This window comes from Salvelinus namaycush, chromosome 1, assembly GCF_016432855.1.
Source record: "Salvelinus namaycush isolate Seneca chromosome 1, SaNama_1.0, whole genome shotgun sequence".
NCBI lineage: Eukaryota > Metazoa > Chordata > Actinopteri > Salmoniformes > Salmonidae > Salvelinus > Salvelinus namaycush.
The window spans coordinates 72030360-72046474 of record NC_052307.1 but is presented as its reverse complement, the minus strand read 5'-3'; the positions used below and the strand labels follow the sequence as shown (position 1 = coordinate 72046474).

General features: G+C 38.0%; 1 protein-coding gene across 1 annotated transcript in view; it reads left to right on the top strand.

Annotated features, from left to right (window-relative positions):
- The window catches only part of LOC120048327 (chromodomain-helicase-DNA-binding protein 9-like), a 118996-nt gene that overhangs the window by 89737 nt on the left and 13144 nt on the right, over positions 1-16115 (top strand). Inside the window, exons 23-25 of the mRNA XM_038994220.1 lie at positions 863-1062; positions 1256-1415; positions 15270-15359. Of these exons, the coding sequence (XP_038850148.1) occupies positions 863-1062; positions 1256-1415; positions 15270-15359 (450 nt within the window). The remainder of the gene's footprint in view (positions 1-862; positions 1063-1255; positions 1416-15269; positions 15360-16115) is intronic.

Here is a 16115-nt window from a genome sequence, read left to right as displayed (position 1 = left end):
TGAGGCTCTCCTGTGTTGTTCATCTATATTGTACAGTGTTGTCTGTATTGAGGCTCTCCTGTGTTGTCCATCTATATTGTACAGTGTTGTGTCTGTATTGAGGCTCTCCTGTGTTGTCCATCTATATTGTACAGTGTTGTCTGTATCGAGGCTCTCCTGTGTTGGCCATCTATATTGTACAGTGTTGTCTGTATTGAGGCTCTCCTGTGTTGTCCATCTATATTGTGCAGTGTTGTCTGTATTGAGGCTCTCCTGTGTTGTCCATCTATATTGTACAGTGTTGTCTGTATCGAGGCTCTCCTGTGTTGGCCATCTATATTGTACAGTGTTGTGTCTGTACTGAGGCTCTCCTGTGTTGTCCATCTATATTGTACAGTGTTGTCTGTATTGAGGCTCTCTTGTGTTGTCCATCTATATTGTACAGTGTTGTCTGTATTGAGGCTCTCCTGTGTTGTCTATCTATATTGTACAGTGTTGTCTGTATTGAGGCTCTCCTGTGTTATCCATCTATATTGTACAGTGTTGTGTCTGTACTGAGGCTCTCCTGTGTCGTCCATTTATATTGTACAGTATTGTGTCTGTACTGAGGCTCTCCTGTGTCGTCCATCTATATTGTCCAGTGTTGTGTCTATACTGATGCTCTCCTGTGCTGTCCATCTATATTGTACAGTATTGTGTCTGTACTGAGGCTCTCCTGTGTCGTCCATCTATATTGTCCAGTGTTGTGTCTATACTGATGCTCTCCTGTGTTGTCCATCTATATTGTACAGTATTGTGTCTGTACTGAGGCTCTCCTGTGTTGTCCATCTATATTGTACAGTATTTGTCTCCAGTATTGACCCTCTCCTCCTGTGTCGTCCAGGTGGGGTCGTTGGAAGGACATCCTGCTCCATGGTCGATTTAAGAAGCAGCTGACAGAGCGTGATGTAGAGTCTATCTGCAGAGCCCTTCTGGCCTACTGTCTGGTTCACTACCGCGGTGACGACAAGATCAAGAGCTTCATGTGGGACCTGATCGCCCCCTCCGAGGACGGACAGACCAAGGAACTACAGAACCACCTGGGTACGTTACAACCTCACAATGACCAAACCTCAGGGGTCCAACCACAGATTAGAATCTGGTTCCTCTCAAATAATTATTCCTTTAAAGGGCATTTCCCCTTACCACTGTGCTATTGGTTTACTGTTAATGGTTTTAATGTGGGTTTATAAACCGGTGTCCATAACCACAAATTGAATCTGTGTTCCTCCCTCAGGTCTGTCGACCCCGGTCCCCAGAGGCAGGAAGGGGAAGAAGATGAAGACTCAGTCTAGCACGTTTGACATCCAGAAGGCTGAGTGGATCAGGAAGCACAACCCAGAACACATGCTGCAGGACGAGGGATACAAGAAGCACCTCAAACACCACTGCAACAAGTAAGAAGCTACTCTTGGTACTATAGGCCTATAGTATTAAATATATTCAGTACACTTTTAGATTTTTTATGGTGTTGTTGTTAAATAGTTACATTGGAACAAACAACTTGTCTTTGTAAATGTGGCTTAGCTTGGTTTTTATTGATGTTGGAAATTAACATAGGTTCTTGTCTCTGTCGTATATAGAGTTGAGAGAACATTTTTGAAACGTCTCATATTTTGTATTTCCCTCAGTTGGCTTCAGTGTATTGACGCTAGCCTGTGTGAAAACATAATTGTATGTTTTTGTCAGTAGCAGAGTGTTGACTCCTGCACATCAACACCACTGTCTGTAATTAAGACAAATTGAAGCAGCCATCTTCTCCATCTGTGGCTTTCCTCTATTAATGACCGTGAATCAGATTATAGATTACACTGCTGAATGATAATCATCTGAATGGGATTTTAACCCAAACTAATAGCTGTCATTGATCTTTTATTGACAGATAGAAAAACAGATTACACTACAGCCAGGGATTTATTATATTTTATATAAAGCTACATAGATGATGGGAAGAAGAAAACAACTCTTACATCCAATGAAATGGTTTGAAATATGAACCTATAAGTTATCAGATAATGGTTGTTGAGATATAAAACATAGTCATATAGATGATGGTTGTTGAGATATAAAACATAGTCATATAGATGATGGTTGTTGAGATATAAAACATAGCCATATAGATGATGGTTGTTGAGATATAAAACATAGCCATATAGATGATGGTTGTTGAGATATAAAACACATGAGAAATAAAACATAGTCAAATAGATAATGGTTGTTGAGATATAAAACATAGCCATATAGATGATGGTTGTTGAGATATAAAACACATGAGATATAAAACATAGCCAAATAAATAATGGTTGTTGAGATATAAAACATAGCCAAATAGATGATGGTTGTTGAGATATAAAACATAGTCAAATAGATGATGGTTGTTGAGATATAAAACACATGAGATATAAAACATAGCCATATAGATGATGGTTGTTGAGATATAAAACATAGCCATATAGATGATGGTTGTTGAGATATAAAACATAGTCAAATAGATGATGGTTGTTGAGAAATAAAACATAGCCATATAGATGATGGTTGTTGAGATATAAAACATAGTCAAATAGATGATGGTTGTTGAGATATAAAACATAGCCATATAGATGATGGTTGTTGAGATATAAAACATAGCCATATAGATGATGGTTGTTGAGATATAAAACATAGTCAAATAGATGATGGTTGTTGAGATATAAAACACATGAGATATAAAACATAGCCATATAGATGATGGTTGTTGAGATATAAAACATAGCCATATAGATGATGGTTGTTGAGATATAAAACACATGAGATATAAAACATAGCCAAATAGATGATGGTTGTTGAGAAATAAAACATAGCCAAATAGATGATGGTTGTTGAGATATAAAACATAGTCAAATAGATGATGGTTGTTGAGATATAAAACATAGCCAAATAGATGATGGTTGTTGAGATATAAAACATAGTCAAATAGATGATGGTTGTTGAGATATATACAACATAGTCATATAGATGATGGTTGTTGAGATATACAACACATGAGATATAAAACATAGCCATATAGATGATGGTTGTTGAGATATAAAACATAGCCAAATAGATGATGGTTGTTGAGATATAAAACATAGCCATATAGATGATGGTTGTTGAGATATAAAACATAGCCAAATAGATGATGGTTGTTGAGAAATAAAACACAGCCATATAGATGATGGTTGTTGAGATATAAAACATAGTCAAATAGATGATGGTTGTTGAGATATAAAACATAGTCATATAGATGATGGTTGTTGAGATATAAAACATAGTCAAATAGATGATGGTTGTTGAGATATAAAACATAGCCATATAGATGATGGTTGTTGAGATATAAAACATAGCCATATAGATGATGGTTGTTGAGATATAAAACATAGCCAAATAGATGATGGTTGTTGAGATATAAAACACATGAGATATAAAACATAGCCAAATAGATGATGGTTGTTGAGATATAAAACACATGAGATATAAAACACATGAGATATAAAACACATGAGATATAAAACACAGCCATATAGATGATGGTTGTTGAGATATAAAACACATGAGATATAAAACACATGAGATATAAAACACAGCCATATAGATGATGGTTGTTGAGATATAAAACACATGAGATATAAAACACATGAGATATAAAACATAGCCAAATAGATGATGGTTGTTGAGATATAAAACATAGCCAAATAGATGATGGTTGTTGAGATATAAAACACATGAGATATAAAACATAGCCATATAGATGATGGTTGTTGAGATATAAAACACATGAGATATAAAACATAGCCATATAGATGATGGTTGTTGAGATATAAAACATAGCCATATAGATGATGGTTGTTGAGATATAAAACATAGCCATATAGATGATGGTTGTTGAGATATAAAACATAGCCATATAGATGATGGTTGTTGAGATATAAAACATAGCCATATAGATGATGGTTGTTGAGATATAAAACATAGCCATATAGATGATGGTTGTTGAGATATAAAACACAGCCATATAGATGATGGTTGTTGAGATATAAAACATAGCCATATAGATGATGGTTGTTGAGATATAAAACATAGCCAAATAGATGATGGTTGTTGAGATATAAAACACAGCTAAATAGATGATGGTTGTGGAGATATAAAACACAGCTAAATAGATGATGGTTGTTGAGATATAAAACACAGCCAAATAGATGATGGTTGTTGAGATATAAAACATAGCTAAATAGATGATGGTTGTTGAGATATAAAACACAGCCAAATAGATGATGGTTGTTGAGATATAAAACACAGCTAAATAGATGATGGTTGTGGAGATATAAAACACAGCCAAATAGATGATGGTTGTTGAGATATAAAACATAGTCAAATAGATGATGGTTGTTGAGAAATAAAACACATGAGATATAAAACACAGCCAAATAGATGATGGTTGTTGAGATATAAAACATAGCCAAATAGATGATGGTTGTTGAGATATAAAACATAGCCAAATAGATGATGGTTGTTGAGATATAAAACACAGCCAAATAGATGATGGTTGTTGAGATATAAAACACAGCCAAATAGATGATGGTTGTTGAGATATAAAACACAGCCAAATAGATGATGGTTGTTGAGATATAAAACATAGCCAAATAGATGATGGTTGTTGAGATATAAAACATAGTCAAATAGATGATGGTTGTTGAGATATAAAACACATGAGATATAAAACACAGCCAAATAGATGATGGTTGTTGAGATATAAAACACATGAGATATAAAACACATGAGATATAAAACACAGCCAAATAGATGATGGTTGTTGAGATATAAAACATAGTCAAATAGATGATGGTTGTTGAGATATAAAACACAGCCATATAGATGATGGTTGTTGAGAAATAAAACATAGCCAAATAGATGATGGTTGTTGAGATATAAAACATAGTCAAATAGATGATGGTTGTTGAGAAATAAAACACAGCCAAATAGATGATGGTTGTTGAGATATAAAACATAGTCAAATAGATGATGGTTGTTGAGATATAAAACATAGCCATATAGATGATGGTTGTTGAGATATAAAACATAGCCATATAGATGATGGTTGTTGAGATATAAAACATAGCCATATAGATGATGGTTGTTGAGATATAAAACATAGTCAAATAGATGATGGTTGTTGAGATATAAAACACATGAGATATAAAACATAGCCATATAGATGATGGTTGTTGAGATATAAAACATAGCCATATAGATGATGGTTGTTGAGATATAAAACACATGTGATATAAAACATAGTCATATAGATGATGGTTGTTGAGATATAAAACATAGCCAAATAGATGATGGTTGTTGAGATATAAAACATAGTCAAATAGATGATGGTTGTTGAGATATAAAACATAGTCAAATAGATGATGGTTGTTGAGATATAAAACATAGTCATATAGATGATGGTTGTTGAGATATATACAACATAGTCATATAGATGATGGTTGTTGAGATATACAACACATGAGATATAAAACATAGCCATATAGATGATGGTTGTTGAGATATAAAACATAGCCAAATAGATGATGGTTGTTGAGATATAAAACATAGCCATATAGATGATGGTTGTTGAGATATAAAACATAGCCATATAGATGATGGTTGTTGAGAAATAAAACACAGCCATATAGATGATGGTTGTTGAGATATAAAACATAGCCATATAGATGATGGTTGTTGAGATATAAAACATAGTCATATAGATGATGGTTGTTGAGATATAAAACATAGCCAAATAGATGATGGTTGTTGAGATATAAAACATAGCCATATAGATGATGGTTGTTGAGAAATAAAACACAGCCAAATAGATGATGGTTGTTGAGAAATAAAACACAGCCATATAGATGATGGTTGTTGAGATATAAAACATAGCCATATAGATGATGGTTGTTGAGATATAAAACACAGCCATATAGATGATGGTTGTTGAGAAATAAAACACAGCCATATAGATGATGGTTGTTGAGATATAAAACATAGCCATATAGATGATGGTTGTTGAGATATAAAACACAGCCATATAGATGATGGTTGTTGAGATATAAAACATAGCCATATAGATGATGGTTGTTGAGATATAAAACACAGCCAAATAGATGATGGTTGTTGAGATATAAAACATAGCCATATAGATGATGGTTGTTGAGATAAAACACATAGCCAAATAGATGATGGTTGTTGAGATATAAAACACATGAGATATAAAACATAGCCAAATAGATGATGGTTGTTGAGATATAAAAACATAGATATAAAACATAGCCAAATAGATGATGGTTGTTGAGATATAAAACACATGAGATATAAACATAGCCAAATAGATGATGGTGTTGAGATATAAAACACTAGCCATATAGATGATGGTTGTTGAGATATAAAACCAGCCATATAAATGATGGTTTTGAAGCATATAAAACATGAGCCGTATAGATGATGGTTGATGAGAATATAAAACACAGCCATATAGTATGATGGTTTTGAGATATAAAACATAGGCGAAATAGATGATGGTTGTTGAGATTAAAACTAGCTAAATAGATGATGGTTGTTGAGTTATAAACCAGCCAACTAGATGTGGTTGTTGAGATATAAAACCCAGCTAAATAGATGATGGTTGTGGAGATATAAAACACATCCATAGATGATGGTTGTTGAGAAATCAAACAGCAGCCAAATAGATGCATGGTTGTTGGAATAAAACACACACAAGCCAAATAGATATGTTGTTTAGATATAAAACACAGCCAAATAGATGATTGATATGTTTGAGATATAAAACATAGCCAAATAGATGAATGGTTGTTGAGATATAAAACATAGTCAAATAGATGATGTTTGTTGAGAAATAACACATGAGATATAAGACCAAGCCAAATAGATGAGTTGGTTGTTGGAGATATAAAACCCTGAATAATAAACACAGCATATAGATGATGGTTGTTGAGATATAAGACATAGCCATATAGATGATGGTTTTGTTGATATATATAACACTGAGATATAAAAACATAGTCCAAATAGATGATGGTTGTTGAGATTAAAACAAGTAAATAGATGAGGTTGTTGAGATAAAAAACATAGTCAAATAGATGATGGTTGTTGAGATATAAAAAACATAGCCATATAGATGATGGTTGTTGAGATATAAAACATAGCATATAGATGATGGTTGTTGAGAAATAAAACACAGCATATAGAGATGGTTGTTGAGATATAAAACATAGCCAAATAGATGATGTTGTTGAGATATAAAACACAGTCATATAGTGATGGTTGTGAGAAATAAAACACACATATAGATGATGTTGTGAGATAAAACATAGCTAAATAGATGATGGTTGTTGAGATATAAAACACAGTCAATAGAGATGGTTGTTGAGATATAAACCACAGCCAAATAGATGAGGTGTTGAGATATTTAAAAACATAGCCAATAGATGATGTGTTGAGGAATAAAGCATAGCAAATAGATGATGGTTGTGAGATATAAAACATAGCCATATAGATGATGGTTGTTGAGATATATACAACATAGCCAAATAGATGATGGTTGTTGAGATAATAAAACATAGTCAAATAGATGATGGTTGTTGAGATAAAAAACATAGTAAATAGCCTGATGGTTGTTGAGATATTAAAAACATAGCCCAATAGATGATGGTTGTGAGAATAAAACACAGCCAAAAGAGATGGTTGTGAGATTAAAACATAGCCAATAGATGATGGTTGTTGAGAATAAAAAACAGCATATAGATGATGGTTGTGAGATATAAAACACATGAGATATAAAACATAGCCAAATAGATGATGGTTGTTGAGATAAAACATAGCCAAATAGATGATGGTTGTTGAGATATAAAACTAGCCATATAGATGATGGTTGTTGAGATATAAAACATAGCACAATAGATGATGGTTGTTGAGATATAAAACATAGCCATATAGATTGATGGTTTGTTGGATATAAAAAATACCATAAGATGAGGTTGTGAGATATAAAACAAGCCAATAGATGATGGTTGTTGAGATATAAAACACATGAGATATAAAACATAGCCATATAGATGATGGTTGTTGAGATATAAAACACCAGCCATATAGATGATGGTTGTTTAGATATAAAACATAGCCAAATAGATGATGGTTGTGAGAATAAAACATAGCCATATAGATGATGGTTGTTGAGATATAAAACACATGAGATATAAAACATAGCCAATAGATGATGGTTGTTGAGATATAAACACAGCCATATAGATGATGTTGTTGAGATATAAAACATAGCCAAATAGATGATGGTTGTTGAGAAATATAAACAGCCAATAGATGATGGTTGTGAGATATAAACATGAGATAAACACACCAATAGATGATGGTTGTTGAGATATAAAACATAGCCAAATAGATGATGGTTGTTGAGATATAAAAATAGCCAATAGATGATGGTTGAGAAATAAACACAGCATATAGATGATGGTTGTTGAGATATAAAACACAGCCATATAGATGATGGTTGTGTGAGATATAAAACAAGCCATATAGATGATGGTTGTTGAGATATAAAAACAAGCCATATAGATGATGGTTGTTGAGATATAAAACACAGCATATAGATGAGTGTTGTTGAGATATAAAACATAGCCATATATGAGGATGGTTGTTGAGATATAAAACAGCCATATAGATGATATAAAACACAAGCCATATAGGTGATGGTTGTTGAGAAATAAAACACTAGCCAAATAGATGATGGTTGTTGAGATATAAAACATAGACAAATGATGTGGTTGTTGAGATATAAAACACATGAGATATAAAACATAGCAAATAGATGAGGTGTTGGAATAAAAACACATGGAGATAAAAACATAGCCAAATAGATGATGGTTGTTGAGATATAAAACACATGAGTAAAAACAAGCCAAATAGATGATGGTTGTTAGTATAAAAAACATGATATATAAAACATAGCCAATAGATGATGGGTGTTGAGATAAAACACATGAGATATAAAACATAGCCAAATCAGATGATGGTTGTTGAGATATAAAACATAGCCAAATAGATGATGGTTGTTGAGATATAAAACATAGTCCAAATAGATGATGGTTGTGGAGATATACTAAAACACATGAGATATAAAACATAGCCATATAGATGATGGTTGTTGAGATATAAAACCACAGCCAAATAGATGATGGTTTGTTGAGATATATACAACATAGCCATATAGATGATGGTTGTTGAGATATAAAACATAGTCACAATAGATGATGGTTGTTGAGATATAAAACATAGCCATATAATGATGGTTGTTGAGATATAAAACACAGCCAAATAGATGATGGTTGTTGAGATATATACAACATAGCCAAATAGATGATGGTTGTTGAGATATAAAACACATGAGATATAAAACATAGCCAAATAGATGATGGTTGTTGAGATATATACAACATAGCCATATAGATGATGGTTGTTGAGATATAAAACACATGAGATATAAAACACAGCCAAATAGATGATGGTTGTTGAGATATATACAACATAGCCAAATAGATGATGGTTGTTGAGATATAAAACACAGCCAAATAGATGATGGTTGTTGAGATATATACAACATAGCCAAATAGATGATGGTTGTTGAGATATAAAACATAGCCAAATAGATGATGGTTGTTGAGATATAAAACATAGCCAAATAGATGATGGTTGTTGAGATATAAAACACATGAGATATAAAACATAGCCATATAGATGATGGTTGTTGAGATATAAAACACAGCCAAATAGATGATGGTTGTTGAGATATATACAACATAGCCAAATAGATGATGGTTGTTGAGATATAAAACATAGCCAAATAGATGATGGTTGTTGAGATATAAAACATAGCCAAATAGATGATGGTTGTTGAGATATAAAACACAGCCAAATAGATGATGGTTGTTGAGATATATACAACATAGCCAAATAGATGATGGTTGTTGAGATATATACAACACAGCCAAATAGATGATGGTTGTTGAGATATATACAACATAGCCAAATAGATGATGGTTGTTGAGATATAAAACACAGGCCAATAGATGATGGTTGTTGAGATATATACAACCATCAGCCATATAGATGATGGTTGTTGAGATATAAAACATAGTCAAATAGATGATGGTTGTTGAGATATAAAACATAGCCAAATAGATGATGGTTGTTGAGATATAAACCATATAGATGATGGTTGTTGAGATATAAAACATAGCCAAATAGATGATGGTTGTTGAGATATAAAACATAGCCAAATAGATGATGGTTGTTGAGATATAAAACATAGCCATATAGATGATGGTTGTTGAGATATAAAACATAGTCAAATAGATGATGGTTGTTGAGATATAAAACATAGCCAAATAGATGATGGTTGTTGAGATATAAAACATAGCCAAATAGATGATGGTTGTTGAGATATAAAACACAGCCAAATAGATGATGGTTGTTGAGATATAAAACATAGCCAAATAAATAATGGTTGTTGAGATATAAAACATAGCCATATAGATGATGGTTGTTGAGATATAAAACATAGCCAAATAAATAATGGTTGTTGAGATATAAAACATAGCCATATAGATGATGGTTGTTGAGATATAAAACATAGCCATATAGATGATGGTTGTTGAGATATAAAACACAGCCATATAGATGATGGTGAAATGTGTTAAACTACAGTAAATAGATTTAGGTTGCTGTCTTTCTAAAGGGGGTTGTTTGGGGGTTTGTCTCCTGCCGTCCTGCTTTAAACACAGAGCCATGCAGGGCTTCCACAGAAAGTTCCCCATTGTTCCCAGAGCAGTAGTGCTGAAGCCAGGGATCGTCTGATGGGAGGCACTCTGGTCAAACGGGGACACACTCTGTGTATTTGCTGACCTCCGCGTTTTCCCCTCAGGGAGGAATGTGGACTGACGTGGGGATGGGGCATGCACAGGCATGGCCCCCTACTGTCCCTGTCCCACACAGAGATCCAGAACCCTGTCCTATGATAATGACATTTAGAAGATATGTGTTCAATACTGTGTAGCTACTAGTACTGGCCTGTTAGGAAATGTAAGGTTAAGACTGACGAGGCATGTGTTCTGTTGGGATATGTGTAACATTCTCAGTATGACTTGTGCTAGTACATGCATATGATTGTGGGTGTGTGTTTACCTTTATGTATCATGTGCTTGTATAGTAAGTACAGTATGTACATGAGTGTGTCGGTATTTTCCAAGTGTGTGTGTGTGTGTGTGTGTGTGTGTGTGTGTGTGTGTGTGTGTGTGTGTGTGTGTGTGTGTGTGTGTGTGTGTGTGTGTGTGTGTGTGTGTGTGTGTGTGTGTGTGTGTGTGTGAGCTCTATGTCTGGTGCAGAGAGGTTCCCTTGTCTGTCAGATACCTCCCACACTCCAGGCTGTCTGTCTGAGTGTAAGAGAGAGAGGGAAAGAGTGATGTAGGGCCTTGCTGACAGCCACAGGAAACAGCAGCTGCTGCGGGGAGACCCAGGGCACAGCCCCTCAGAGGCAGGGAGGGAGGGGAGAGGCCTGGACCTGAACCTCAGCACTGGAGCTCACAGCCCTGCCTGCAAGAGGGGGTGTTCTCATGTCACTCCCTTTCCACTAGTGTCATAATGGATGTGTAAAGCTAGGGCCACACACACCATCTGAAGAAATCTACACTGGACCTTTTAATAACCTGCCACACTGTTAGACAGATAAAAAAATAAAAATAAAGATTTTCTTAGATCCTAGCTTAAGAGAAGAAGGGAGACTAGAATGTATGCCAGTCCATCACAGATCAGGCATACCATACCCCACCCTCCACCTTCTACTTCCTGACTGATGCCTGGCTGGATGCGTCATGGAAACAGCATCTCTCCTCTGACTCAGCCTGCCTCTCTCTTCTCTCTTCTCCCTGCCAGCCCAGAGATCACATCATATCACACCACTGATCTCTATGGCACAGACACTGTCTCAGTCTCTATGGCACAGACACTGTCTCAGTCTCTATGGCACAGACACTGTCTCGCTCTCTATGGCACAGACACTGTCTCGCTCTCTATGGCACAGACACTGTCTCGCTCTTTATGGCACAGACACTGTCTCGCTCTCTATGGCACAGACACTGTCTCGCTCTCTATGGCACAGACACTCTCGCTCTCTATGGCACAGACACTGTCTCGCTCTCTATGGCACAGACACTGTCTCGCTCTCTATGGCACAGACACTGTCTCGCTCTCTATGGCACAGACACTGTCTCGCTCTCTATGGCACAGACACTGTCTCGCTCTCTATGGCACAGACACTGTCTCGCTCTCTGGCACAGACACTGTCTCGCTCTCTATGGCACAGACACTGTCTCGCTCTCTATGGCACAGACACTGTCTCGCTCTCTATGGCACAGACACTGTCTCGCTCTCTCTGGCACAGACACTGTCTCGCTCTCTATGGCACAGACACTGTCTCGCTCTCTGGCACAGACACTGTCTCGCTCTCTGGCACAGACACTGTCTCGCTCTCAGGGACTGACTACACAGTGACTGTACTGACTGCATATTTTCTATCCCACTCCATTTTGGGCATGTGTGTATCATTGAAGTCAACATTTATACAGTATATACAACAATACAAAATGATTCCCTTTGCGTGGACAGTTGATCTACCGTGACGAGCTAGGCACAGTGTTTCAGTCATCTACGTGACGAGCTAGGCACAGTATTTCAGTCATCTACGTGACGAGCTAGGCACAGTATTTCAGTCATCTACGTGACGAGCTAGGCACAGCATTTCAGTCATCTACCGTGACGAGCTAGGCACAGCATTTCAGTCATCTACCGTGACGAGCTAGGCACAGTATGTCAGTCATCTACCATGACGAGCTAGGCACAGTATTTCAGTCATCTACCGTGACGAGCTAGGCACAGTATTTCAGTCATCTACCGTGACGAGCTAGGCACAGCATTTCAGTCATCTACCGTGACGAGCTAGGCACAGCATTTCAGTCATCTACCGTGACGAGCTAGGCACAGCATTTCAGTCATCTACCGTGACGAGCTAGGCACAGCATGTCAGTCATCTACCGTGACGAGCTAGGCACAGCATTTCAGTCATCTACCGTGACGAGCTAGGCACAGTATGTCAGTCATCTACGTGACGAGCTAGGCACAGTATTTCAGTCATCTACGTGACGAGCTAGGCACAGCATTTCAGTCATCTACGTGACGAGCTAGGCACAGCATTTCAGTCATCTACCGTGACGAGCTAGGCACAGCATTTCAGTCATCTACCGTGACGAGCTAGGCACAGTATTTCAGTCATCCACCGTGACGAGCTAGGCACAGCATTTCAGTCATCTACCGTGACGAGCTAGGCACAGCATTTCAGTCATCTACCGTGACGAGCTAGGCACAGCATTTCAGTCATCTACCGTGACGAGCTAGGCACAGCATTTCAGTCATCTACGTGACGAGCTAGTCACAGTATTTCAGTCATCTACCGTGACGAGCTAGTCACAGTATTTCAGTCATCTACCGTGACGAGCTAGGCACAGTATTTCAGTCATCTACCGTGACGAGCTAGGCACAGCATTTCAGTCATCTACCGTGACGAGCTAGGCACAGTATTTCAGTCATCTACGTGACGAGCTAGTCACAGTATTTCAGTCATCTACCGTGACGAGCTAGGCACAGTATTTCAGTCATCTACCGTGACGAGCTAGGCACAGTATTTCAGTCATCTACGTGACGAGCTAGTCACAGTATGTCAGTCATCTACCGTGACGAGCTAGGCACAGTATTTCAGTCATCTACGTGACGAGCTAGGCACAGTATTTCAGTCATCTACCGTGACGAGCTAGGCACAGTATTTCAGTCAGCTACCGTGACGAGCTAGGCACAGTATTTCAGTCAGCTACCGTGACGAGCTAGGCACAGTATTTCAGTCATCTACCGTGACGAGCTAGGCACAGTATTTCAGTCATCTACGTGACGAGCTAGGCACAGCATTTCAGTCATCTACCGTGACGAGCTAGGCACAGCATTTCAGTCATCTACGTGACGAGCTAGGCACAGTATTTCAGTCATCTACGTGACGAGCTAGGCACAGTATTTCAGTCATCTACGTGACGAGCTAGGCACAGTATTTCAGTCATCTACCGTGACGAGCTAGGCACAGTATTTCAGTCATCTACCGTGACGAGCTAGGCACAGTATTTCAGTCATCTACGTGACGAGCTAGGCACAGCATTTCAGTCATCTACCGTGACGAGCTAGGCACAGTATTTCAGTCATCTACGTGACGAGCTAGGCACAGTATTTCAGTCAGCTACCGTGACGAGCTAGGCACAGTATTTCAGTCAGCTACCGTGACGAGCTAGGCACAGTATTTCAGTCATCTACCGTGACGAGCTAGGCACAGCATTTCAGTCATCTACCGTGACGAGCTAGGCACAGTATTTCAGTCATCTACGTGACGAGCTAGGCACAGTATTTCAGTCAGCTACCGTGACGAGCTAGGCACAGTATTTCAGTCATCTACCGTGACGAGCTAGGCACAGTATTTCAGTCAGCTACCGTGACGAGCTAGGCACAGTATTTCAGTCATCTACCGTGACGAGCTAGGCACAGCATTTCAGTCATCTACCGTGACGAGCTAGGCACAGTATTTCAGTCATCTACCGTGACGAGCTAGGCACAGTATTTCAGTCAGCTACCGTGACGAGCTAGGCACAATATTTCAGTCATCTACCGTGACGAGCTAGGCACAGTATTTCAGTCAGCTACCGTGACGAGCTAGGCACAGTATTTCAGTCATCTACGTGACGAGCTAGGCACAGTATTTCAGTCATCTACCGTGACGAGCTAGGCACAGTATGTCAGTCATCTACCGTGACGAGCTAGGCACAGTATTTCAGTCAGCTACCGTGACGAGCTAGGCACAGCATTTCAGTCATCCAGGAGGAAAGTGAGAATGTGTGTGATAGAGAGTGTGATATTTTGATTGTGTGTATATGCATGAGTTTGTACGTTCGCGAATGTGTGAGTGTGTGTGTGTGTGTTTACGGACGTGAGTGTGTGTGAAAGCCGTTCTGCTCTCTCAGCGTTTGTGCGTGCTGAGGCTTTGTGGTGACCGCGGGCGGGGCTGTGTCTGTGTGCAGGGTGTTGCTGCGGGTTAGAATGCTCTACTACCTGAAACAAGAGGTGATGGGAAGCCAGTCACAGAAGATACTAGACGGCGTGGACTCCAGGTGAGCTGAACTTTCACCTCTTTTACAACCAAACAGCTCTGAACATTGACAGACACCCTTAGAGTAGAGTACACAACATTTCCAAAGCTCATTAATGCTCTCTCTGTCTATCCTCTAATTGGTAATTTCAGTTGTTAGATTATTTGAAGAGGATTACACTATTTACGCCATTATTTTGAGATGGTCGGATTGATCGGTGGCTATTCAGGCTAGACTGAATGTTATGCCCACCAGTTCAGCCAGGCTGCCAGCACTATGCCAGTATTTGTTTAAGTTTGGTATTTCTGGTAAGCTGCTGGCACTCAAATTCAGCTGACACATCGTTTGAGAAGGTTCCGTTTACATTCACTTTTTAAATAAAAACCTGTTCATTCATAGGCCCATGTTGTTCATGTTTTCCATGGTAAGGACATAGACCAAACATGACAGGTTGTTCCCATACATACTGTAGCTGTCTCTATCTATCACCATGTATAAAGAATGGCACAGCTAGTCAGACTCAGGGAAGGAAAGTCCATGTATAACGGAGGGCACAGCTAGTCTGACTCAGGGAAGTAAAGTCCATGTATAAAGGAGGGCACAGCTAGTCAGACTCAGGGAAGGAAAGTCCATGTATAAAGGAGGGCACAGCTAGTCAGACTCAGGGAAGGAAAGTCCATGTATAAAGGAGGGCACAGCTAGTCAGACTCAGGGAAGGAAAGTCCATGTATAAAGGAGGGCACAGCTAGTCTGACTCAAGGAAGGAAAGTCCATGTA